The 27,642-nt window shown below is 42.8% G+C and overlaps 1 protein-coding gene across 3 annotated transcripts; it reads left to right on the plus strand.

The window, feature by feature from the left end:
• On the plus strand, positions 1 to 27,336 carry ANKRD22 (ankyrin repeat domain 22). 3 transcript variants are annotated; one of them, XM_028104619.2, is made up of 8 exons: positions 1 to 107; positions 1,425 to 1,628; positions 1,953 to 2,112; positions 17,612 to 17,803; positions 21,194 to 21,301; positions 23,458 to 23,535; positions 25,989 to 26,087; positions 26,366 to 27,336. In XM_028104619.2, the coding sequence occupies exons 3-8, from the start codon at positions 2,092 to 2,094 to the stop codon at positions 26,441 to 26,443; spliced, it is 576 nt and encodes a 191-aa protein (XP_027960420.1). In that variant the 5' UTR covers positions 1 to 107; positions 1,425 to 1,628; positions 1,953 to 2,091; the 3' UTR covers positions 26,444 to 27,336. The 3 variants fall into 3 exon arrangements, with proteins under 3 accessions (XP_027960420.1, XP_087876242.1, XP_087876241.1); XM_088020116.1 differs by lacking the exon at positions 1 to 107 and adding an exon at positions 394 to 500; XM_088020115.1 differs by lacking the exons at positions 1 to 107; positions 1,425 to 1,628 and having other exon boundaries at positions 1,831 to 2,112.
• The last annotated feature ends 306 nt before the right edge of the window (positions 27,337 to 27,642 follow it).

Below are 27,642 nucleotides of genomic sequence, written 5' to 3' on the forward strand. Positions count from 1 at the left end.
AAACAACCACATCAAAACAATCCTTATGTCAAAGAGACATATTTTATCGTGGTGTATTTTGCTACCCTTCAAGATGAAGTCAAGAGAGAGACGCAGAATCCAATTAGGTGAGTTTTGGTCCTGACAGGAAGTTGAAGAATCCTCTCGAGGTCAGGGAGAAAGGAGCTTGGAGAAGGAAGCTAGCAGCAACCTTCGCAGAGAGGTAGGGAGAGTGAAGAGTTCTGGCCACACCAATTAGTGAAAAGAGGTCACAAAAGAAACTGAAAGGGGTTATAGAAGACTTGCGTAAGAGCGTGAAGTACCCAGTGGAAAAAACATCAATGTTTATGTCAAAGGGAAAGACACTTAAATGTCTTAAGTGTTTCAAGAAACACAAAATCAAACCAAGCCAAAAGGAAAGTCAGCTGCAACCTAGTGGTTATTTGCAGAGTTCCATCTTCAACAGAAGAATTAGTTAATTCTTAAACTCCCAGGAGGTTGGTCCAAAAGCCAAGACCAAGGTAAAGTATGTAATTTTTGTTATAAAACTTATAAAAATAGCTCATTATGTCCATCAGTGGGGTAGGAAGAAGTTCCCTGAATATATGCAGGCTCAGGTCTTGGATCCTGGCCCCTTATTCTTGGCCACTGAAGAATCTTCAGTGACTGGAAGAATCACATCAATTTGTCTGGGATGGCTGAAACTGGTTCTTTCATGGGTATGTGTGTGGATTTTCTAATTCTGGAAAATTTCCACACTTTGCTATGATTGTGTTCAGAGACAATGTGTGAATGGTTGGTATTATATTTATACATAAAATGTTTAGAATGTTGAAGAGATTTGGCATAAAACCATGTTTGACCAAGTGGCCTGGTGATTCCTTTTAAAATATGTAATGGGGCAATTGATTTCAGACTTACAATGTTAAAATTGAATATTATAAAATAATTTGGCTGAATTTATAAGCACTATTAGAATTTTTAAGACAACTTAATATTTATTATGTTAATAAGTTTATTAGATTTACGAGACCATTTAGCTGGGAAAGTATTACTTGTTAGGTTCAGAATTGAAGTACTTATTAAAGAAAATTAAATATAGTGATACTATAAGTGTAATTTAAACTTTTAAAGATAATTTAATTAACTAGGATATAAGTGGGACTGATTCTTCAAAGATTTTCGTTTTTTTCAATTTGAATTGCTCAAGCTTTATTCAAAAGGCCCTTGAAAGTGAACACATTTATGTATATAAAATAATATAGCTTAAAAACTTCATCTATTATTTAATTTATTGCCTTAGTTTGTTTATATTAATCAGGACCATCAAGGAAAAACAAATAGCTTTGTCCAGGCTCACAGATAGCAAATAATCCATAGTGAGAGTTTTGAAGATTATTTTTTTTCTCTTTTTCTTTGTTTTTTTTTGTTTTTTTTTTGAGCAGGGTGGGGAGACAGAGGGAGAGGATCTTGAGCAGACTCCATGCTGAGTGTGGAGCCTGACGGTGGGCTCGATCTCAGGATCCTGAGATCATGCCCCGAGCCATAATCAAGAGTCGGATACTTAACCGACTGAGCTGCTCAGGCGCCCCTTGAGGATTATCTTTCCTGGAAGTCAAGCCCGTGGCAGATATCTGTGGTTCTAACAAGTGAGTTTGCTCATCCCTAGCCTTTCTCAATAGCCACTGAAAACCAGATTTCAATCAGGAAATGTCTTATATACAATGCCCTATTTTGAACCCTGAGTCCTTCCTTCGAGGCTGAGAACTTCCCTTTCCCTTTGACTTTGCCCCCTTCTCTCCACATGTCACTATTCGCAGAGCAAATGTGACTCAGAAACCGGTTCCTCAGGGTTGTAACATTAGATGATGCACACTTGGGTCATTATGCTGTAAGCCAATGTCTGTGTTTCATTGGGCTGGGTTCTCTAGAAGGTATGTTGCTGCCTGTGTTATTGGAAAAACATTCCACAGGTGTGGGAAGAAAGGACGTGCCGCCAGCCTCAGCTTCTAGGGACTTTTCTCTTGGCTGGGAAGGATTGTATGTTCATCAGAAATACTTCCAGAAGATTTAAGAAGCGGAAAGGTTGACGCAGATCTGTGAAGGACCAGCATGGGGATCCTATACTCTGAGGTATGTGACCTTTCTGGAAGTAAGATTCCAAAGGTGTTGAAAATTGTTCTTGCTTCCTTTCCTTGTTTAGCTTTCTGTGAGAGTGTCAAGCCAAAACAAAGTGCTGTGTATTAATCTTTTTGATACACTTAATATTTTAAGGCAAATTATTTTGCAATTCTAAAACTCTACCTACATCTAAGTAGGAAGCAATACGATAAATATGTCACAATGTCCAGATGTTTGTGGGGGTAATTTGGATCTTGCAGGAACTTATGAAAATGGAATTAATGGAGTCATGTTTTCTGATGTCAAATTTCCAGAGGAAAAGTGAAAATTGTACCCAACTGGATTTTCTAAACATACAAAAGGAGACTGGCTCCTTTATGGAACCACATGGACAGACCGACACCTTTCAGCTTGGCATTTGAAAAGAAATTCGCTATCAGCAATTATAAATAGAGATCATCCCTATATAGAAGAGGGATAAATGCAGACTATATTTTTGGTGCTTTGAGTTTTTTCTTTTCATATCTGATAAATACAAAAAATGTTTCCCCCTGTATTGAAAGTAACCTATTAGAATCAAATATATTTGTAATACTGTTTCAAAGGAGTACAATTAATGTGTACACAGGAGTATAAGAGGTGTAATGATGTTCTTATTCACAATTTATCCCTTTCCTCTCTTACACAACCGGTTATTCTGCATTTCACTACAAATGCTCAGCAGAACCTCCTTGGGTGGTTCTTCTCATATTAAAGGCAGTTTCTCTGCATTTGCAATTATTTCTAATGCCTGTCCTGTGCGTGTGCGTGTGCGTGTGTGTCTTTCTATAGTCAGTGTACTACTCTTTGATTAGTTTAAAATTGCAGGCATGTCTTGCTCAGTGACTCTAGTTTGGTGAAGAGATCCTATATATGAAACCGACAATACATGCAATATTCTAAAATGCTACTACTCTGGTGTTGCCCAAACTTTAGATTGCTGGAGTTAGAGGAACCTAAAAGACAGGAACTTGTTTAATGCAATGTCGAGAGCCCCCAGCCCAGATAGTCCATTTCACTCAGTCTGTGGTAGGGTTGGCAAATTTAGCTTTTAGGGGAGCATCTCAGGTGATTTTCCCATAGGTGATCAGTTCACCCCCCATGGGAGAGAAACACTGCTCTAAGGTGAGAGCTTTTCAAATTTTAATGTGAGTACAGATCACCTAGGCTCTTGTTCAGCTGCAGATTTTTGTTCTGTAGGTCTGGGTAGGGCTGAAGATTATGCATTTCCATTCCTTGATGCCTATGTTGTTGGTCCACGGACCACACTTTGAATAGCCAGGTTGCAATCTAGGTGCTGAGAATAATTACGTTAAAAACAAAAAACAAAGTCTCTGCCTGCGCAGTGCAATTGTTTGTTGATTGGGTGTTGATTTGGCAAGTAGTTGAGTTGAGTCAAGGTGAGGTAAGATCTGTTGAATTGTTTTTAAGTATTGTTGGGGAAAAGAAAATTTTCCTCTACTCTCCAAAATTTCTTCTGGCTTGTCTAAGAACTACATTGACCTGAGACAGATTAACAGGAGAAAATCAAATTTAATTTTGTATTACATAGGGGAACCCTATGTATATAAGAGTTCAAAGACAGAAAGGTAATATGCCATCCTGAGCTAAGACATGGGGTAGGAGTCCAGGATTCAATGGAGCAGAGGCCAATCCACAGGCAAAGAGAAGAGCAGATGTTTGACAACGAGATGTGCGCCCTGCCCTACGAAGGATCACTCAGATAAAATTTATCTCTGGTAAAAACTCTCATTCTGGGAGATACCCCTTATTTAACTTCTTCTCCGTAGTTCAGGGAAGGGAAAAAGTTTCTCTTGAGACTGCTGGATCTTGATTGCCTCTAGTCCAAAAGAGTTCACATGCCAAAGTGGCATATTTTTTGGGAGACTTACTCTGAACCCCTTCAGCATCAATGAGAATATCCCCAGAAGTGGAATCAGTGTTTCACTTTTCAAATATATGGAGGACAAAGTGACTTGGAATTTACTATGATATTTAAAGACAACTCCAACAACCACACACATGCATACACATGCCCCAGCATACCTAGAAGCTCACAGGTAATTTATTCAAAGCTCATAATTAATATGAAACCAAAGGTAGCCTAAGGTAGTGTTGAAATACATGCTTTGGCCAGACCACTCCATATCACAAGTGGAAGTGGATTCTAGGCCCTTCCATCTGATTGTGCACACTTGTCAACTAACTCTAGTGTTAGCCGCGTGAGACACAGGAGCCCCTGGGAAGTCCGCCATTTCCAGAAAGAAGATAGTTGACCACCATTTTGGCAAATAGTTTCTCAACTTGCAGAACTCCCCCTTGATATCAACTTGTTTTTTTCTTAAGGTAAAAGTAGCCACCACTGAGGATAGTAAAGACATTGGTAAGACTAGCTTGGGTGGCAGGTTTGTATCAGGAATAAGTGTTGAATCTTCCCCATTGTCAGCTGCGTCGAGGATGCTGTTTGCGGAATGCCTCTGTTTATTCTGCCATCTCCTTACTCCCCAGCAGCTGATCCTGGGAGATACTCAGCTGGCATGAGCGTGCTCTCACTGAGCCCTGCCGCAGGGACTGGGGCTTGTGTGCTGGATTTGGACAGTTGGCATTTTCAGTTGACAGAGTGATGATGCCCAGGGCAGTGGATTCTAGAGCTGCACCAATTCTGCCCAAGTTCTTGAAGATACTCAGTATCCCCGGATACCACCTTCTTGATATGTGGACTAACACTGTTATTCCATGCCCAGGACTTGAATAATCTGGCTTGAGCAATGGATGTAAGTGCTGAAGAGAAGTGGGCTCTTTTAGATCAGAAGAAAGCTTAGCTGCAACTGTAGTTGAGGGTGGGAGTTACTTGTGAATGGAAAAAAAAAAAAAAATCTTAGTCTTACTCTCTGGTGTCCTGATGCGGAAGGTCTGGGATGGACCTTCTGTGAGGTTCTCCCATCTCTAATTTTAAAGAAGTTGAGACGCTCTGGAGTAATCCCTCAAATACATAAACATAACCTACTCATCTGTGATGTATGTACAAGGCTCTCTTCTGCCCTCTGCCAATGGCTCTGCGTTGCCCAGGTATAAAGAATGGGAACCACTAAATTAAGAACAGGGCAAGAGCCAGCCAGACCTGCCCCATTCCTTGGGCCTAGACTGCCTCACAGTACCTTTTAAAAAAAATTTAATTCCAATATAGTTAACATACATTGTTATATTAGCTTCAGGTATACAGTATAGTGATTCAACAATTCTCTACATTATTCAGTGCTCATCATGATAAGGGTACTCTTCATCAGGCATCTATTTTGTTTTTTAAATGTTTAGTAGGGCGCCTGGGTGGCTCAGTCCTTGAGCGTCTGCCTTCGGCTCAGATCATAATCCCGGGGTCCTGGGATCGAGCCCCGCATCGGGCTCCCTGCTCAGCGGGAAGCCTGCTTCTCCCTCTCCCACTCCCCCTGCTTGTGTTCCCTCTCTTGCTGTCTCTCTCTGTCAAATAAATAAATAAAATCTTTAAAAAAAATTAAAAAAAATAAAAAATGTTTAGTAAAGTTCAACTTCCCACTTTGAGTGTGGGAAGCTCTTCTACACTGGGGATGTAGGCTTGTCATTTTTTCCTTAGAAAAATTCTTTGTTCCTCTACTCCTCTTGGGTTGATTGGCTGGGGCCCTGCAAATCTGACTGATAACTGAAATACTAACAAAAGAAAGAGAAACAGAAGTTTATTAGCATGGGCATCTTGCATATGCTTGGGAAAACCCAGCGATGAGTAACTCACAGGGGTGATTAGAACTTGGGCTCTTACAGCATCTCAACAAAAGGACCGTACAGTTTCGAGAAGTGATCAGACACAGGAGAAGGACTTTGAGTTTCTAGGGTGGCAAACTGTGGAAGACAAATATATGGTGGAGCTACTGGAAGACAAAGGCTATGTAGTCAATTTTATTATGTCCATTCCTTTGATGACTTCTCTGACAAGGTGACTTTTGTCCTTCCTGGCAGAGAGGGGAGGGGAAGCCCCTTCATAAATTTATGTCATGCTTTTAGCTAAACAGCAGGAAGGCAGAGAGCTTTCCTTGTATCTGCTTCTCAGTTGGCTTCAGCTCAAAATAATTATTATGCCAGAAGTATATTTTGGGGTGTATATTCTGCAAATATATATATACATATATATATTCATTTTATAACTGGAAATTTGTACCTTTTGACTCCTTTAACCAATTAAACACATTTCACCTCCCCCACCCTACCCTAGGCAACCCTTAATCTATTCTCATGCACTGGATTTTTTGCTTTTGTGGTTTTTACTTTGCTACTGTTGTAGCAAAATAAAATGTTGTTTTAGATTCCACATATGTTGTTTAGATTCCACATATGAGTGAGATCATATGGTACTCATCTGTCTGTGTCTGACTTATCGCAGTTATCATAATGCCCTCAAGGTCCATCCGTGTTGCAAATAACAGGGTTTCATTTGTCTTATGGCTGAGGAATAGTCCATGGTGTGTATATGCCACACCTTTATCCATTCATCCATCAGTGGATATTTAGGATGTTTCTGATATCTTTTTAAGAAAGAATGGAGAATAAGGAAGCATTCCCATGTTGGTTCTAACATCTGCAACAAAGGATGTGCTTAGAGCTCAGTGAGAGGACCTAGATTGGAATAATCAACCCCTGCTAGGGGAGCTGGGCTCTTAAACAGGCCTGACTCATTTAAGCCCTTATCAAACATATTTGTTCACACTATTTACAATCACAGCAAACATTTAATTAAGGCTTGTTATATATGTGGTCATGTTCTAAGCACTTCATGTGCATTAACTGATTTAATACTTAGAGCAACCATATAAGAGAATCACTATTATTATCTTAATAATATTATTATTATTATTACAAATGAAAAATTGAGGCAAAGAGAGTTTAAGTAACTTGCTTAGAGTCTAATGCAGCTAAAAGTACTTCCTGGCTAGAGACCGGAGGCTGCAAGAGGAGACTTGTGTTTGTCTACTCAAGGAAATAATGGTTAACACCCACTGATGAACTCACAGAGTTCTTTGTCTACTTGTTTTCTCAATAGGGACACCATACTCCATGAATGAGTTGGTCTTAACCACTCTACTTACTGCCAGTACTGCAAAGTACTACAAAAATTAGAAAGAAGGAAGATGTGTGAGAACGCAACTCAAAGAGGTCAAGAATTCATGCTTAAGAGAACTGTAGAATCTTCTGTAGACTCTTGACTCTATCAGCTGGGGAAGAAGTCCCCAAAAGAAATATCTTGAAAATCATATCAGAATGATGTATCCCTCAAACCTGGGAAGGTCTGATGATAAGGTGATCTATGAACAGAGGCACATACGCACACACACGCCACCACCACCATCTCCGTTAACATTAATCTTTTGGGCATGGGTCTATTTGTCAGCGAGGCAGATGTTACTATAGAAAAAGGCACAAAAGAGAGAAAGACTGTATTGAAGTATAATGTCCACAGAGAGCAACGGAGGTCAAACAAGGCTTTTGGGCAGAGCTGGTTGAGTCGAGGGGGAGAACCCAGGGAGACAGAAAGAGAGACGTGGGCAATGGGAAGCCATTGGACTGAAAGTCAAGAAAATGTAGAATTTAGTACTGACTGCATTGGGAACTCTGTGGGACTTTATATCTATAAAACAAAAGCAGGGTGAGGTCTGGTTTAGCGTCGTGTCATTCCGTGATATAAGAAAAGGAAAGGCAGAGACAATGGAAACAAAATGCCTCCTTCACAATCTTACCAGCTCTCTCTACTTTGTGTGTTGAACCCTTAGTATTGGCACTGTGTATTAAACAACAACAACAAAAAAGCACTACTCTAATTTCTTTCTTAATTCTTCCTTATAGAAGTATTTTTACAAACAATAATGTACTAAGCCACATTTCTAAAAGGAAATGATTGCAGGAACAGAAACCAGGGCCAAAAATTTGTTAATATTTCTTCATTCATTCACTCATCCATTTATCAAATCCACAATATCTGTTGATCACACACTGCATTCCAGACACATGCTAGTGACTGGTAGATAGTGACAAGTAAGTAAAAGTGGACCCTGTCCTCTTGGAGCTACCAGTTTAAAAAATGAATATACACAGGGGCCGCTGGGTGGTTCAGTTGGTTGAGTGTTTGTCATGATCTTGGGGTCCTGGGATCGAGTCCCTGAGTCCCGCATCGGGCTCCCTGCTTAGCGGGGAGTCTGCTTCTCCCTCTGCCCCTCCCCCCGCTTATGCTCTCTCTCTCTCTCTCTCTCTCTCTCTCTCTAGCTTGCTCTCTCTCAAATAAATAAATAAAATGAATATACACATAAAAAAATAAGTATAAATAATGAAAAGTGACACTGAGGAAGCATTAGGGGGGAGGGGTGCACATATGTTCTTTGACCTGAAGAACTCCTCTTAGGTAGCGACACTGGAGCTGAGCTCTGAGGAATAAGCACCAGTCTTATTGGGGAGAGAAGTCCCAGGCAGAGGGGACGGATGTGTGGAGAATTGGAAGTATGGACGGTTGAGCTTACTGGAATGATGGACGGAGTGGTGTAAGAAGGTGTGCTGGTGACAGCACCTCGTGCAGGTGCAGGCAACAAGGTTCACTGTCTGTACAGTTTAGAGACTCATAAATCTGACTAAAGGTTGTTCTGCTTCTTAGTATCACCCATGCTCCAGTAATTCTAGCTTGGGCCTCCTCACCTTTGGGTAGCCATTGTTTGACAGAAGGTCCGGGTGCCCAGGAGGCTGTGCGGGTGATGTTCCTGCTTCCTCCGGGCTCTGCACTCACCTGCTTGGTGGTCTGAGGTGGTAGGGAGAGCTCTGGGCTTCTGATCTGCTCCATCCTGGCAGCTGGAACCCACCCTTTCTCCTCCTCGTGGGGAAAAGCTTTCTTGCTCTCTCCTGGTCGTCATCACTGACCTCAGAGCTTCTAGGGTCTGAAGTCCAGCACCGGGCTCCTCTGGCCTCTCAGCCGTGAAGACAACATACTCTCAAGCAGACCTTGTAGGAGAAAGAACACAAAACAGTTAACCGTGGGCCCTGCCTCCATGTATCCTCACTGCTACTATTCCTCACAATCCAGCCACTTCTGGGACCTTCCTTCATGTTCCATAAAGGCTAAATGGGCCTAAGGCAGCCTTTAAAAAAAAAAATCCCTGTGCCTTTTTATCGACCTGGAGGAAAGAATTTGCTAAGAAATTTCCAAATCCCAGTATGTGACAAAATGAGTCATCAGAAAGAACGGCCTGTGATTAATTGTACAAATAAAATGAAACCTTTGATGTTATTCCCTAGGATTGCTTAATCTGAAGGGGAAGAACATATCTTCTTTTGTTTTCTGAGAAGACTTTTCATGAGTGCACCAGAATTAACCTGAATCATTTTGCTTCAAAAAGCACAAATCTTTCTCAGAAGTCGTTAGGAAACATTTTGTAGGGATGGAGCTTCATCATCGGGATGGTTAATGAGCAACCTACCAAGCCCTCTGAAGCTCAGGCGGAGTGCCACATGATCTTTCCGTAGACTGGGAAGAAGTTCCATTACTCTTTAGGAGAAACCACATTGAAAGTGGGGCTCAGGGTACCATCTGGCTCTTAGAGACATCCGTAATGGTGCAAGCAGCTCAGATACTTCTTTTTTTTAAATATTTGATTTACTTATTTGAGAGAGAGAGCGAGAGAGCACAAGCAGGAGGAGGGGCAGAGGCAGAGGGAGAAGCAGACTGCCCGTTGAGCAGGGCTCCCCACAGGGACTCGATCCCAGGACCCTGAGATCATGACCTGAGCCGAAGGCAGACCCTTAACCACGTGTGCCGCAAACATGATCATGTTAAGTAATATCTACCGAATATTTCAGTTGATATCCACATGCTGAATGTGTCATGCGTCACTGAGAGACACTTCTTAAATTTTAGGGTCTGGGAAATTGAGACACGTAGTGGGACAGGCGTAGGGTTCTCGCACCAAGTTTGGAGGTATTTTTAAAGCCAGGCACACGGGAAGCCTAAAAGGCACAAAGAGTTATCCCTAATGTTCCAAGTTTCCAGAGTTTCTGATGCTTCTCACCTTGTACTACTGTAAGGGTTGCAGTGTTTCATTTTGGCTTTACTTTTATTATGGGGGCTCCTTCATTTTACCTTTGCAGTGATTCTCAACCCTCTTTGTGCCTCAGACATAGCCGGGGAACTTTTAAATAACACTAACGCCCCCACCTTACTCACTATACCCTCCTCCCAAGATTCTAGTTCGGTGGCTAGTAGTGGGATCTGAGCCTGTACTATATAAAAGAGATGCTTCGCCGGGCTTGAGAACCACTGAGCTGAAACACTGAGCTGGTTCTCACGTCAAGGCAACAATCTGGTTAGGGAGACCAGACTTAAAGCACAGAAAAAGACCAGCGAGCAGCTTGAGGAACCGCGTGGTCCTTGTTGTGGGTAGGATGGATCAAGGAGGTTTCGTGGACGTGAACCATGAACTGGGCTTTGAGGGACACAGAGTGCAACCATACGGCTCCCAAGCAGGTGCAAAGACAGAAGACAGAAATGAACGCAGCATGCTCCTGAATTCGCGGGAGTGTTGTGTCCCCACTAAAGCCTCGTGGTGGTCCCTACTTCCATCTACTTCTTTCTTGTTCACCGTTGTTGTTTTATTTTATTTGTTTATTTGTTTATTTATTTTTTTAAATTTTGAAAAAGATTTTGTTTATCTATTCGAGAGAGAGAGAGTGTGAGAGAGAAAGCACGAGCAGTGGGAGTTGTAGGCAGAGGGAGAGGGTGGGGCAGGTTCTCAGCTGAGCAGGAAGCCCCATGTGGGACTTGATGCTTCACCGACTGAGCCACACAGGCGCCCCTCCAGTGTTGTTTTAGGACCATGGCTTGAAGTCTTTGCTTGTGACCCTTTCTCTGTTTTCCCACTTCTGCCCACTGTCCTCTAAGACCCACTTCTACCTTCCTTGATTCCTGAGCACAACGTCTCCTTTCTTTCTGTTCCCCGGGGTCACCCTCAGTGACCTCAACATCACCAGCCTTTCGTCTCCTTTCTGGACCTCTCTCTGCCTCTGCTCCAAATCAACCACCCAACGTGATGGCCCATGACCTCTCATCGGGACCACATTCGGTCAGCAACATTTAGGATTTGGCACCTCTGCCTCCTCTCTAACTCCATAACTGGTCCCATTTCCCCTGAGATCACATGCGCTGACTCGGCTTCTAATCCCCCTTTGTGTTCCTGTCTGCTTGTCTCTCTCCATTTCCACGTCCGTCTGGCTCCACCTGCTGTCCGTGAGTTGTCCATTTCGTCTGAATCCCAAGATGAGTGGCTCCTCCCAATCCCCTGCCAGTAAGACCTGTTTCCTAACCTTTGTTCTTTGCCCCCTTCACCTTCTCCACCCTTCCCTGATTGAAGAAAACCCACGAGCCTATCTTGTCACCTCAGCGCACCGAAGCTTCCTCCTGGGTTTCTACAACCGGCGGCTTCAAGCAATGTCCTATTTGTGTTCATGTCCTGCGGCACTTTTCATGATTGCTGCCCCGAATCGTCCCCACCATGTTCCAGAGCCTCTTCCTTCCTGTCTCAATCCTGTCTTCTTGGTTATGAACCCATTTGTCTGATTTAAACGTAACGGTGGCTTCTTGAGTTCATCTGTCTATGCCTGTCCCTCTTGATGATAGACCCATATTGGCATAAAGCCTGAAGATCAAACTACAGACTTTCGGGCAAAAATTTTAGCCAGTGTGAAGTTCTTTGTATCCCAACCACCTGCTTTTCCTCTTTTGCTTTGCTCAGAGCCGGGATTGTCATCCATGGGATGGTCAATGTTTCCACTGTTATTCTGTATCTCACCAGCTCTTCATTCTCTGTCACGATCACCTCAGCCCATCTTCCCTGGCGCCTCGTGTTTTTTAATAATGATAAGAGAAGCTGACCTTAATTGAGAGTTTATTCTTATGGGTCTGATCTGAGCTCAGTGCTTTATCTGTGCAGTCCACATTTCTGTGACCTGATAAAGAATTTTTTTTAATTAAAAAAAATTTTTTTTTTGAGAGAGAGAGAGCATGAGGGGGGTTGTGCAGAGAGAGAGAGAGAATCTGAAGCAGACTCTACACCCAGCTTGGAGCCCGACTTGGGGCTCGATCTCGCGACTCTGAGATCATGACCTGAGCAGAAATCAAGAGTCAGGTGCTCAACCACCTGAATCACCCAGGCGCCCCAAGAAGTTGTGATTATTAAATGTAGAAGGGAACTAAGCACAGAGAGGTTAAGTAAGTTGTCCTAATAACACGACTCTTATGTGGTGGGGTCGAGATTGGAGCCCAGAGGGTTTGCTTCCAGAGCCTGGGTTTATGACCCCTTGACACCAGCACTTTGCCTGCCATTGTGCAGGACTTGGGCTGGACCCTGCTGCCTCCCTCTGTGCACCGCTGGCTCCCTCTTGGCTTTCACAACCCAACCTGCCACAATTCCTCTCCAGTCACATCGCCCGATTCCTCATAGACCGTGAGCTCAGGGCCCTGTGGTCTGCCTTCTGCCCATTGCTCTACGAACATTGATGGTCCTTCATGGTCAGATCCAGGACCTCCCCTTACACTCCACGCCCTTAAGTCCATCTTCCTTCTCGAAATTCTTCAACCCAACCTGCCACAATTCCTCTCCAGTCACATGGCCTGATTCCTCATAGACCGTGAGCTCAGGGCCCTGTGGTCTGCCTTCTGCCCATTGCTCTATGAACATTGATGGTCCTTCATGGTCAGATCCAGAATCTCCCCTTACTCTCCACACCCTTAAGTCCATCTACCTTCTTTGCACCTGGGCCGTATCTTTTTCTGGTTTCTCCTGCAACCTCCCCGACCACTATTTCTTTACCTCTTGCCAGATATCGCTACAGCTAGGTCAGCTTGGAGAAGAATCTGAATACAGAAGCAGGAAGCAGCCCAGGGCAGAAGAGGACTGACCAGTGTCCTGAGTGTGTAGACTGTAGCTTGACTGGGGTGTAGGTGGAACCAGACATGATCTCAAATGCAAAGACCTGTAGCCAAAAGACATCGTGAAGGCTGTTTTGCAAACTGCCTGTCGTAACGAGAGCCAAAGTGTGTGCGTGCTACAGTCGTTCCCCTGGATTTCATTCCTGGCCCTGCCAGTTATGAGCTGACTATAGGTAAGAAAGACAACCTCCCTCAGTTTCACTGATACAAAATGGGTGTAATAATACTATTTAGCTTGGAGGGTTGTGTGAAGGTTAAATGAACTAACCGAGGTACTCAATAAAAGTTACCTCATATTATAATTTATTCGTACACTTACCAAATAAACACTGAATGCCAACTATGTGTCAGGCGTATGCGGGATGCTGGGGATATAATGTAGAACTACAGACACCATACCCACCCTCACGTAGCTTTCAGTGTAGCAGGGGAGATAGCTGTTAGTAACACTCGTGCCTTTATTTACTTAAAGATTTTATTCAATTACTTTAGAGAGAGCGCGCGCGAGAGCACATGCACACATGGGGGGAAGGGGAGAGGGAGAGAATCCCAAGCAGATTCCGTGCTCAGCGCGATGTCCGACGCGGGGCTTGAACCCACAACCCTGAGATCATAACCGGAGCCAAAACCAAGAGTTGGATGTTTAACTGAGCCACTCAGGCGCCCCAATGCCTCTGTTTACTTAGATCAAGGGTACAGATAAGGCAGTGGTTAAGAGTTGAAGTTGGAGGGGCGCCTGGGTAGCTCAGTCATTAAGTGTCTGCCTTCGGCTCAGGTCATGATCCCAGGGTCCTGGGATCGAGCCCCGCATCAGGCTCCCTGCTCCGCGGGAAGCCTGCTTCTCCCTCTCGCACTCCCCCAGCTTGTGTTCTCTCTCTCGCTGTATCTCTCTCTGCCAAATAAATAAATAAAATCTTAAAAAAAAAAAAAAAGAGAGTTGAAGTTGGAAAGACAGGATTCGTGAGATCTGAAGAATCCTGTGTCAGCTCAAAGACAGCATCCTAACTCAATTGGTCACCAAGTGACCAAAGTTTCCAGCAGGGAAGTAACACGAAGCTGCTGCTTTTGATGGGTGGCCTTGGGGCTGCAAGGGCAATACAGGGAGAAGCAACACCAGTCACCTGCTAGTTCTGCAACAGTCCTGGTGAGAATGACAAAGATCTGAACTAGTAGTTTGGCCACGGAGGATGGACAGAAGAGTACTAAGGGATAGAATCATCATTACAATTCCCCAGGTTCTCCACTGGTTTCCTCTTCACCGAGAGTTCCCCCAAGTTCCAGAAGCTTCAGAGGTCAGCAGAACTCATAATAACTCTTCCCTCAACCGCAGCGGACAGGCTCTTCCTCTTTCTGGGCCCCAGCTTTCCGTTGGCTTTCCTTCTGCCCTTGTCAGCGCTTTTGTGACCCTGAGCTGCCCCCTGGTGGACACTGGGAGTTCTCAGCAACATAGAACCTTTTCCGGGGTTCGCTCAGCTCCTGGGACCCACCACTTGTCTGTCTAATTGAACCAGGGGGACACTTTACTTTGCACACACAGGAACTCTGTGCCTGGGTATAGGAAGATTAGGAAACATTAGGTAAATCGGGTTAATATGTTAAGTACGATCACTCGAGTGGGATGAAGAAAGCACTCAGAGGCACCCGGTGTCTCTTGAAGGCAAACTGTCTCCTTTCCCCCTTCCTCCTTTCAGTGGACTCTCTGAAAAGATTTTTGAGGAGCCCAAGCAGAGGGGGCTTATTTGGTGTCCTCTGGGAATGTGGGCCCAGCATCACCAGTGTTGTCAAAGCTTTTAACTTTTTAAGAGACGCTGGAAAGCCCGATGACGACATGAACTATTCCAGTATTTTTAATGTTGTAATTTAAAATGTTCAGACAAGAAAAATTAACTCTATAGCCACCGGTTTTCAATTCACAATTGTGTAATTATGTAGTTCTGTGTGGTGGACTATCAGTTCCCAAATGCTAGACCTACAAATGATTAGCAGTAATTAGTGGCAAATTTTCCCTGATTTACAGTGAAATTAAAAAAGAAAGACAGTGAAATAGGTTTTTCCATACAGCTAAATCCATCTAATATAAAGGATGACTTTTTTCTCTCCTGTGATTGTATCCTTATATATTTTGTTAAAATAGTTTTGTTTTGCACGTACATTTATGTTAAAGTATCTTTTATTTTACAAAATGTTGATTTCGCTTCTCATGTATTCAGTTGGCAAAATTAAGAGTTGGTGACTTAACATTGCCTGTTGTATTTAGCTCCATTTTATTTGTTATTTAAATTTAAATGACAGGGCATCCCTACTAAGATAAGGGTGACTCGATGAAAGTTTTTGAGCAGTATTTGTGCATAAAAAGGACTACCCCTCTGGGGTACCTGGGTGGCTCAGTTGGTCAAGTGTCCAACTCCTGATTTGGGCTCAGGTCATGATCTCAGGGTCATGGGATTGAGCCCCGCACTGAGCTGTGTGCTCAGCATGGAATCTACTTGAGGTTCTCTCCCTCTCCCACCCCCTTTGCCTCTCTCCCTGCTCACACTCTTTCTCTAAAATAAATAAAATCTTAAAAAAAAAAAAGAAAGGACTATGTCTTGATCTTATAGTTGATGTGGAAGATGCATTGGTTGGGGAGACACTTGAGGTCCAGGGTGTGACAGTCATCGGGTGTGACAACATAAAACAATTTTTACTTTTTTCCTTTGTTTTGTGACTGAGGACACGGAGACACACGAGAGGAAGAGATTTGTCCAAGGTCACCAGGGAATTAGTAGCAGAACCACGACGACAAGCCAGTTTGCTGATAGCAAATACACGGCCTTTCAACTGCTCTGTTCACTTCTGTGTCAGCCAGACAGGAAACCCGGGGACGGGGCTGAGCCCAACAAGGTCTAGTCAAGGGACGACTTCAGGGTAGTAGAAAAGTGATCTGTGTAATTATGCATTTCTACTGCATTTCGGACCCCTGTATCGTGCTCATTTCCTGTTGGGGTACAGAAGCTCACCTCTTATCTACTACTGAGCTGACTTTCCGTTAGGATGTTTCTTTCCTGAGTTGGGCCTTGGGCTTAAAAGCACCTTTCAGAAGCTCACTGATTGTGGTATTTGGCAATGTTAGAACATGAATTGATTAGCAAATGTACCACTCAGCTTTGTCACTCAGGTCTGCCTCGGCTGGTGCTTATTAACCCAAATCTGTGCTTCTTTAACTTTGTATTCCCATTGGTGAGTGTGTGGTGTGTGTGTGTGTGTGTGTGTGTGTGTGTATGTGTGTACGCACTATATTCCCAACTGGTAAATATATTTCACGGGGTGAAGAGTAGTGTCTATTATCTTCCTTCCTGTCCCCTGGCAACTGCGGCTGGTGCCCAGGAGAGGTCTGACTTTGTTACCAAATCAAAGAATGACCGAATAAGCAGGAACAATAATTTTCCATAAATTGAGCCCCATCTCTGTGCCTGCTATTATTCTAAGTGCCTTTTTTTCTTTTAAGTTTCTCATTAAAGTCAGTGTGAGAACATTCAGTATCTCCCTACCATACGCCAAGGCTGTGTTAGTACTGGGGATATGACTCGAATCGATTCCAGTGATGAGTGGCACGATGCACAGGACTCTGGCCACCTGAACTTGGACGCCTCCCCTCACTTGTGCAGCCCCTCCCCATGCCTGCGACACGCGGCTTATAAACCATTAAGAAAAGAATGAGAGTTATCTAGTTGCAGCCAAGCAGTGCCGGCATCAGGGAAGGCTTGATAAAGTAAAAATTCAGTGATGGCACGAAGGACGGACGGGTCAGCAGGCATCCAGCTGGGCAGAGAGGGGAAAAAAGGGTTTGTGCAGAGGGACCAGTGAGGGCAGGGGCTCAGATGGAAGGAACAGAACATGAGGTATTGAAAACAGAAGAGAGGTCCAGAAGGAGGGGCAGAGTGGACATAGGGAGGTCGGCTTCGGTCTTGCTGGTAAGCTGCCATTGTGCTTTGCAAAGCTCCTTTGAATACTTTCGAAATAAAAAGTGTCAAATCCAGTTAATTAAGTCATTTGTTACTTATATGTTATTTGTCTAAAATAGGTCTTTTCCACTGCACCGGGTTCCTTGAGTACAGGGGGCCATACATCATTGTCTCATCACCTAGGGCGACCCTAAATCCCTCCCATATGCCTATTTTGTCTTCAGTGAAATGCTGCCTTTCTATCCACCCGCCCGCCAGACAGTTTCCTCCCTGACCTGAGTCTGCAATATTGTTTCCATGTTTTCCCTCATTCGGTGGACACATCTGTATGCCAGGCAATCTAGGAAATCCCAAGAGCTTCCCCATGGATTTTAGGCTAGGATTAAGCCTAGGCATGATGGAGACCAAAGATCTCACCTACAAAGCAATCTATTGCAATCTGGAAACACTTGAGCTTTAAGTGACAGGGTGAGGATTTTTCTCTTATGGGGGTTCCATTATACCTATATTGCAAAATCTGCTTTTGTGTTTCCCGTCTCAGCCTGTCTGCCAGGCAGCCTACCAGAACGACTTGGGTCGAGTGTGGCAGTGGGTGAGAGAAGACAGAGCCTATATCAACGTTCGAGACGGCTTGAATGGAGACACTCCCCTGATCTGTGCTTGTAGGCGAGGACACCTGAGAATCGTTTCCTTCCTTTTAAAAAGAAATGCTGATGTGAACCTCAAAAACCGGGTGAGGCCATGACACATGAGTGGGGAGGGTCACTGACCATGTTAACCCTTTCTCTCCACAGCAATGAAGTAGTGAATGCCATTCTCTTGTTGCGCTTAGCTCCTGATACCAACTTTTTTTTTTTTTTTTTTGCCTTCCTTTAGAGGGACAGACACATACTATTCTATTAGGCTAAAAAGCCAAATAAATCACAGTTCAGTCAGCAGGCATATTTTGTCGTAAATTATGTCCTCGTACTTCTGACAAGAGAGGTCATTGTTCACTCATTTGACTAGTGAGAGCTTCTTCCTTTCTTTTCCTCCTCTTTCCCATGCTGTTCCCTGCCTTCCTGCTTCCCTCTTCAGCTGCTCCTCCTCACTATCACAGAAATAATGGGAAAGATTTCCTGGAAAAACATATTGACCTGCTGGTGTTATGTCATTAGGTTTTTGCCTACTGGGTCAATGTTCTCCAGAAGATCCTACAGTTTGCTTTTGGATTGAAGAATGCTAGTATGACGTTTAAGGACAAACAAGCTCATGAACCAGAGGCTCCTTGAAGCCACACAGAAAGGCATAAAGATTGTATTTAAGATGCAGTGTTAGCTGATGGGATCCTCAGAATCAAGGAAGAGCAGAATACGTGTGTATTGCCGTGAGCATCCTTTCAGAACACCTTCCAACATCCAATGCCTGAATGTGTCTGCATCATAGCAACAAGCAACATTTTTTAAAGTACACTGAGCAAATATAAAAAGTCATTACTTGTAATAATTATGTGTGCCCTGTTCCCACTCACATATATTCAGTGAGGAAAAGCAGCCTATAAGCCCCCCCCTTGAACCCCTTCTGGCTCAAGACCAGCTCATTTGGAGCAATAATATATGATCAGAAAATGGATTGCTCCTGGACCTTCTTCTTTTTAGTTACTATTTTTGTTTTGTTTTGTTTTGTTTTTGCTTGGTTGGGTTTAAAAACAAGTCAGGCCTGCACTGAATCTCACAGATACAGCTTAGTGGAGTATGACACACTTTCCCTAGCTCACAGCTGAGGAACCAGGTGTGTGTGCTTGTGGTGAGGGGGAGTGACTAAGACAGATGTCTGTGGGTTCATGACCTCTGTCGGGAGACATGCTTATTCGGAAGCTGCGGGCAGGAGATGTTGGTCAACGCAGGGATGGGCCTGAGAAGGGACAGAATCTGAGCCAGCCTGCTGGGATCCTCTGGTAATCAGGAACATCTTGGGAAGGACTTGAGGGATATGTTAGAAAAATGAGATTTTATCACAAGAAGGGTTGGGTTTACATTTTCTGTTTTTAAAATATTTTTAATGGTTTTTAAATGTTTAATCTTCTTAATTTCCCCCCAGTGCTAATCTTGGCACATTAATAATTTAACCAGTGCCTTCTCATTTCTTAAATCTATGTTTAGGACTTATTTTCAGAAGTACTAAATAAACAAAGGCCTTAAAATAAAACACACTGTTCTGCTGGCGCTTCATACGCACACGCCTAATAGAGAACATCAATTCTATGGAAAGCAAATTAAATTAAAACATAAATACACCTTTTTTTTTTTTTTGGCTTGTCAAATTGACCAGGGTTAAAAAAGGAAACCGAGTGTTGATCATGAAGGAAGTTTAAATCATTACGATTTTACCAGAGCACAATTTAACAATACAACATGAAAAGCATTCATACCTTTCACATCAGCAATTTTACTTTTAGAAACTTTTGCTAAGGACAAATTTGGAAATGTTGACAAAGCTTTATGAATGCAGATGTCCAAGCAGTATAATTTATAAAAATAAAAAGTTAAAACCTTGAAAAGTCCAACAGATAGGGTTTGGTTAAATAAATTAGAATAGCTCCATTCAATAGGAAGCTATGCAGCTATTATAAAGCTGTTTAAAAGTTTTAAATGGCATGGAAAATGCACTAATTCTAAATGTGAGTTGAAAAAAAGCAGATATGATTTTGCATATGCAGTATGATCCCACATTATAAAATTCTACATAATGCATTTTATTTTATTTTAATATTTTATTTATTTATTTGACAGAGAGAGAGAGAGAGAAAGTGCAAGCAGGGGGAGCAGCAGAGGGATAGGGAGAAGCAAGCTCCCTGCTGAGTGGGGACCCCAATGCGGGGCTCGATCCCAGGACCCTGGGATCATGACCTGAGCCAAAGGCAGACACTTAACCGACTGAGCCACCCAGGCGCCCCCACATAATGCATTTTAAAAGACTAGAAAACAATACAGCCAAAATGTCAACAATTATTTCTAGGCTATGATAATGGGTGATTTTAAATTCTGTCATTATATCCTTGTTTAGTTTACAAAATTTTTACAGAGAGCATATATACCTTGATATTAAAAAAACAAAAAGTATTCTTATTTAAGAACTTCTTCTCCCAAGTGGAAATTAACCTCTCTTTTCTCTCTGGCTTTCTCTCTCTTCCCATCGATTTGGTTGGTATTCCAATCATCATGGCCTGTTTTGCATTATACTTATTGTGCTTGTTTCTGTCTACCTTTGTTTGATTATGAGGCCATGAGGCTTTACATCCCCCCACAGCCCCTAGAAGCTGAAGTCTGTCACCTGGTAAATGGTCACATTATTTGAAGAATTAAATTGACTTATTTCCATTCTTCCAGCACTGTGTGTATGCATGTAGGAACGGGGAAAATATGCCACATGGTTAAGATTTTCCCAGAAACAAACCACAAAATGAATAATCGTATACCAGAGATGAGTCAGGGATAACAATAGCTTTTCACACTGAATTCAGTCCTGTGTTTCTATCTCAATGTATTTTTTCCCCAAAAAACTAACATGCGTGTGAGAATCCAACTTATTTTTAAAAAAATATTAATGTATAGATTTTGGAGAGAGACTGTGCGTGAGAGGGGGAGGGGCAGAAGGAGAGAGAGAGAGAGAGAGAGAGAGAACCTCAAGCAGACTTCCTGTGGAGCCCACGTGGGGCTCACTCCCACAACCCTGAGATCATGACCTGAGCCGAAACCGAGTTGGTTGCTAACTGACTGAGCCACTCAGGCGCCCTGAGAATCTTTAGATTATACTGTGTTTGACATTCCTATCAAATGGAGAAGTGGCCTTATTAATCAGACACACTCCACAGAAAGAGTTGCCATGGGTACCATAAAAATAAAAAGCACAAACTAACCTTTTTTTTTTTAAATAATGTAGTTTTTTTTTTTTTTTAAAGTAAGCTCTACTGCCCAACATGGGGCTTGAACTCACAACCCTGAGATCAAAAGTCTACCAACTGAGCCAGCCAGGCGCCCCACAAACGAAACTTTTTGATATGGTGATCTGAAAATATGAAATTTGAAAGAAATATTAATAAAGAATTTCTTTATTTTCTCTATTTTGTTTTCTTAATTTTCAGAAAGACAGAAACTGCTTGCATTACGCTGTGAAGAAAAAATTTACCTTCTTTGATTACCTACTCATTATCCTCTTAATGCCCGTTCTGCTTATTGGGTATTTCCTCATGGTGAGTAACACCAGTGTGATCAAAGGGTCCACGAGGAGGAGATCACCAGCGTGACTCATCAAGTTTTGCTGGGCCAGTCAGATTTAGAGAAAGAGTAACAGAATAAACCCCTGGTTCTTCGTCTGTGACTAACATAACAACAACAACAAAAAAAGAATAAGAAAAAGAAATAAAGTAACTATTTCTAAAAAAAAAAAAAGACATTTCCAACATCCTTTTAATGCCGGGACTGCAGGAAAGTGGGAAGAGAGCTAGCCAACTAGATTAATCCGTGGTAAAATCATCTGTGCCATGTTTATTTAGAAAAATAAGTTAATCTTGATTAAGAATCATCCAAAGAAAGCAGAAAATCCCGAATATTAAAAAAAAATTCCCTTGCCACGTCTTTTCTCCTTTTTGGTCAAAAGAGCTTGTGTCTTTGTACACATCTTTGAGTTTCTGATTTTTCTGGACCTGCCCTTGTTGCGTGTTAAAAAAACAGATCCCAAGAGATTTGCAACCAGAAGTTGAGAAACACGGAACATCTTTATAGAGAATTTAAAGCCAACCTTTTACCTTGACAGAGTTGAATAACAAAAGATATAGTTGGCGTAGGAATGCATTCATTTTATGAGAAGATGAAGCTTGAGTTGGTTATTTTTGTTTTTTCAAATTGAGCGATAGCTTTGCACTGACTTATTCCCTTTTCCCCCCACCTTGTTCCCTGGAGTCCGGTTCCATCGTTGAGAGATGACTCAGCAGATGAGTCCTTAATCCAATTAAATGACCCATCTCCTTTCTCTCTGTAGCTAAATAGACCGTGCACGTTAGTTACTTTTGCTACCAGAGGCTTCAGAGCAGAGTCTGCCAGTTGGACGTGTAATTACCTCCTTGGGCATTTAAATGTCACAGAATTTGTGGAACTCTAATTAAATATGACCGTGCCGATTTTGATGCTTGGATTTTTGGGAAAAAGAAAACACAAGTCACTGATAAACACATAATCTGCTTCTATCCTGGAAAAGTTCTTGAAAATTAATTGCATATTTGGTACAGAGCTTTGGTATATTTGTAGTTTTGGGGTGGGCGAGGGACCTACCATTCATTTCCAAAACGATCACAAGGGTGATGAGCAAGACTCGTTCAGAATTTGTTGACACACAACCTTGCTTTCTAAGACTGTTGGAGGTTTAAAAGCTGGAGGCTTTGGCAAAAATACTGATGGTAATGAATAACCGCCTCTGATTGCGCAATTTATCCTACTTATTCATGGGGCCGGAAACTGCACATTTGTGACGCACAAGGTGTAAGAGAACATTTTAGAGGAAGGGACCAGAAAGGACTGTGTTACTTCAGAAAAAGGTAGGAGGAGACAGGCAGTTTCCACGTTGACGCGGGAGGGAATTACAAAGAAAGAAAGAAAGAAAGTGGGTGGGGCTTCCTGCAAGGCAAAAGGGATGACCTTCAGGACTTGCCCACCTGTTCCCCTCGAGAGCTGTGCTCCCTAAAGCAATGGGATGTAGGGTGGATGCTCAAACCGTCCTGTGGTCAGAATCTCAGGGGACTGGGCAGGAAACGTGGGTGTCTGAGGAGTCTTGTTCATTTCGTTCCTTCGTTGGCTCGTTCAGCACATACTGTGGACCCACTCCGCGCACACACTGCTGGGTGGGAGGGATGCAATGGGGAAGCAAACAGGTGTAGTCCCTGTCCTCGAGAGTGTTAGAGAGTAGTGCAGAATGGGTCATTAATGAAATAACCACAGAAATGAATGTAAAATTACTACGAAGTAGGTGATACAGGGAGGTGATCTCCCAGAAGAGAGAGATTTCACCCAGCCGGGTAGGTCAGGGAAAGCCTCCTGGAGGAAGAGGGTCTTGGGCTGGGATATTAAAGATGGATTTACCAGGCAAAGAAGGGAGGTCTAACGTGGGGCCCCCGAATTTATATTTCCAATTTCCCGGGTGCTGATGCTGCTATCCCAGGACGGCACTCTGAGAACCCAGGCTTTACCTGACTGATATTGGAGGGGCCAGGGAGGTGGGGGAAATTTTAAGAAAGGTGCATAGACATATAGATGTGTTGGGGTTAAAATAAATCCTGTTGAGTAGAATAGTCTAGGCATAAGATGGAGAAAAATTTTGTCAATGAACCTCTTCTGTACTTGCTGTTTGTGACAGGTGTCAAAGACCAAGCAGAATGAGGCTCTTGTCCGAATGTTGCTCAATGCTGGGGTCGATGTGAATGCCAAAGACTGTGTAAGTTTGTGTGTTTAGTCATTTTGAAAGAATATTCCAAATGGTTTTTGCAGGCAATGTCTTTGTCACCTACAAAGTTACTTGCTTTATTTTCCTAGACACTTCTACATTTTCCTTTGCTTTCTTTACATTCCATTGTCTTTCTTTCTTTTCGTTTTCACTGCTAGTCAGGCAACCTTGAAGTCGTTTAGATGCTGCCACTAAAGTCAAGGGAATAAAATCTTTATTGGCGAGAGGACATTTTATTTATTTATTTATTTTTTAAGATTTTATTTATTTATTTGAGAGAGAGAGAATGAGAGATAGAGAGCACGAGAGGGAAGAGGGTCAGAGGGAGAAGCAGACTCCCCGCCGAGCAGGGAGCCTGATGCGGGACTCGATCCCGGGACTCGAGGACCATGACCTGAGCCGAAGGCAGTTGCCTAACCAACTGAGCCACCCAGGCGCCCAGGACTTTTTTTTTTTTTTTTTTAAGAACCGCTCCCCCTCGGGTGAGAAGCTATGAGAAATGAAGGCTCTGCCAAGAAACTTCCATCCTCCGTAGTTAAGACGCTGGAGGCCGAATGCCTACGTGTCAATCTAGGCCTGTCACTTTTTGTCTGTGTGTGTTGTGGCCAGGCATAAACTTACTGGACTCCCGGTTTTCTCACCTGTAAAGTGAGGATGTTGATAGCACCTATCTTGCAAGGCTGACCGTGTAAAGCACTTAGCAGAGTGCCCGGCGCTTAGTAAGCTCAGCAAGTACCAGCCGCTGCAGCCAAGCTCCAAGCCCACCTGTAAGAGAGGACCCATCTGTAAACTAGATCGGTAAGGATCAAGGTCACAGAGCCCAGGTGGTGCTGGGGGCAGTGACCGCCGAGCAGCAGCCCCTAACTTCTTCCTGTTTCTAAATATCAGGTTTTGTTTTCACCTTTCGCCCCTGCACACCTCTTCCTCGCTTACATGATCACAAATGGATCAAATGTTTATTTGTGTGAACTTTTATTTGCTTCTATTGCTTGGATTAAATTTTGGCTTCCCAATTCTGTCAGTACCAAAAAAGTAGGCAAGTTGAAATTGCAGTCGAAAAGAACCAATATTTTCTTTGTGGCCCCTAATTCATTTTATGTTGTGTGTATCTGTGTGCGTGCATGTGTGTTACCGTTTTGTTTTGTGATGGAGAAAATGTGTGCATCGCTGTTTCTATTCATTATTTACATCGTCTTAGTTTTGGTGATATTGGTATTGTATGTTTAGATGGAGGTAGTTCCATGTGCCTGTGTGTGCATGTGTGTGTGTGGGGGGGGGAGAACACAAGAGAATAAGTTTATGAAATGCATGTTTTTCCTTTTATTTAAAATAGGATTTTTGGATTAATTGGAGTAGATGACTACTGTGCTCCACCATTTCCATAGATAACTTTGAAATGTATTAAGTAAGATGTTATTAAAGATTAGGTAAAAGATTTGTTGAAGATTTTTCTTGATCTTCTCATTTAAATTCAAAAGGTTGAGAACTTTGTGATCAACATTGCTCTAGGATATCTTTCTCGTTCTCAATGTGTCTATAGCTGGATGATTACATTCCTGTGCGCACTCGTGTGCACATATATGCACGCAGACACACTTTTCCTGCCATTTTTCTAAAACTGAATATTCAGATCGTTTTTCCACCTTTAAGTGATGTGGTGCATTGTATTTTTAGGGAATTAGACTCTTTATTTCACATGGGAACGTTCAGAGCCAGATCTTCCACTTACCATCTCACCACTTAATAAAAATAAGTAATCGCAACATTATTCGCTATGGTCTCAGAAGAGTTAATAAGGTCTGATATTATTTCGTCCACATACTAAAGCCACAGTTGCTTGGCTGCTTTTTGAAAAACAAAATTGGGGGGCACCAACACCCTAGCTATACATTTCTTATCACTTGGAGTTAGTGTTTTAAATTAGTACCAACAGAGCAGATTCACTGTTTTAGAACGCAGAATACAAGCTCCAGCAAACCCGTATGGGAGGCTTCTCCATAGAGCTGCACTGATCCTCTCACTGAGGATAGAACAGTGTGAGCACAAGCCACCTTCTTCAGCTTGTGGGGATTTTAACCAACAACCACAGAGGATGATATTTGCAAAAAGGCCCATGTGGGGCCCCATTAGGAGAAAAGATGGCAAGATGATCAAGGGGGTCATTGCCCAGACATACGGGGTCCTACCAAGAATCCCTGAGATAGTTTGGCAGTAGCGTTGTTTAAGTTGGGAACACAAAATGAGAGAGGAAGATCTTAATGGCTTATAGGACATGAATTCTATGCACGTTGAGGTAGGAAAGGCATGTTAAGTATGAGAAATGTAGTTGTGCATAGATGGTTTGCAGACTGGTTTGCTTAGCTGTAGGCTGTGAGATGTGACGTGACACCTGCTAGGGTCGGTGGAGCCCGCCGATGAGCCGCAGTGTCTGTCTTCTGTTTCAGGATGGCTGCACGGCCCTCCATTACGCTTGCCAAATGAAAAACCAGACCCTCATTCCTCTGCTGCTGGAAGCTCGTGCCGACCCCATGATCAGGAACAAGGTAAGCATCTGTGGGCCATTGTCCGAAGTCTCTTCCAGCAGCAGCATCTTCTGATTTCGACTTTGTATTGAAGTGAATTAATTGCCTCTGATGTTGTTAACAGCAAAACTAATTGTCCTCATTAAGCAATTAAGTTATCCTATTACTGTGGGAGCCGAATGACATTTAAAGCCCTTACCAAGCCTGTGAGTCAGTCAGTCTGGATTCTTTGATAGACCTTTTGCTTTCATGTTGGACTGTATCGGAGATAAATAACTGTAGTTTCTTTTTCTCCTCAGCGTGGTGAGAGTTCCCTGGATATTGCGCGGAGATTAAAGTTTTCCCAGATTGAATTAATGCTAAGGAAAGCATCATAATCTTTGTGGCCTTGCATGGAGAAGTAGAAAAAGTTAAAGGACTGGATTCTATCTCCATTTGGGACAATTGGTCTGTGGACCGTTGAACCTGGATGCTATGATTTTTTGGTAACCATAATGGTGGTTTCCATAGTTAACATTCTGGAAGAGCTTTGTATTTAGAATTTTCTTTGGAGTTTATCATGGTCACGATCCTTCTCGGAGAAACACTAAAGCTCTTGGAGCCTCCATTTTGGTCCAAAAAAGGGTGACGTTTCAAATTCAGGCTCTTCCGAAGAAGAGGATCAGAGTTACCTGGTTCGGTTTTCTCAGCTGTGTGGCTCTTAACAAGAGGCTGTCCTGTGGATATCATGCCCAGAAGACAACTCTTTCTCTCCGTCCTTTTTGAATAGAAAGAAGAAGATTCAAAGTATCCATATTTGTATAGACTGATATGTTAGGGGGATGGGAGGTGAGCTTCATATGTAAATATTTACTTGGTGAAACAACGTCAATAAAATCATCCATCAGTCGTCAGGGGAGGGAGTATTTATGCCACAGTAATTAGCAAATGCTACAAGTCAGGGCTTTTTCTTTTTCTTTTTCTTTCCAGAAAGCCAATTTCTTTTTTTTTTTTTTAATTTATTTGAGAGAGAGAGAGAGAACAGCCAGAGGGGAGGGGCAGAGGAAGAGGGAGAAGCAGATGCCCACTGAGCAAGGAGCCCCATGCGGGACTCAATCCCAGGACCCTGAGATCATGACCTGAGCCGAAGGCAGACACTTAACCTACTGAGCCACCCACGCATCCCTCCAGAGAGCCAATTTAACCAGCAGACCTCTAGACATTTTGCTTTTGACTTTGAACAAAATTATGAAACAATCAAGATGTTTGTTCAAAAATACCTTTCTGATTCTCTTGTGAATGCAAGGTAGCTACTAAGGTTGTTCATTCTGTTTATATTCACTGGTAAAATTTAAAATAGTATTGTTAATTATTAGACAAAGGATTTCTTTTTTTTTATTATGTTATGTTAATCACCATACATCACATCATTAGTTTTTGATGTAGTGTTCCATGATTCATTGTTTGTGCATAACACCCAGTGCTCCACGCAGAACGTGCCCTCTTTAATACCCATCACCAGGCTAACCCGTCCCCCCACCCGCCTCCCCTCTAGAACACTCAGTTTGTTTTTAGAATCCATCTAGACAAAGGATTT

This window comes from Eumetopias jubatus, unplaced genomic scaffold (genome assembly GCF_037043125.1).
Source record: "Eumetopias jubatus isolate StellerSeaLion01/CBP00866 unplaced genomic scaffold, mEumJub1_p1.0 scaffold_17, whole genome shotgun sequence".
NCBI lineage: Eukaryota > Metazoa > Chordata > Mammalia > Carnivora > Otariidae > Eumetopias > Eumetopias jubatus.

Excerpts from the sequence above, each read along its gene's own strand:
- ANKRD22 (XM_028104619.2), top strand. The coding sequence starts at position 2,092 with ATGGGGATCCTATACTCTGAG. Across the intron at positions 21,302-23,457 it reads TTATTGGGTATTTCCTCATG|GTGTCAAAGACCAAGCAGAA; the intron begins GTGAGTAACACC and ends TGTTTGTGACAG. Across the intron at positions 23,536-25,988 it reads ATGTGAATGCCAAAGACTGT|GATGGCTGCACGGCCCTCCA; the intron begins GTAAGTTTGTGT and ends CTTCTGTTTCAG.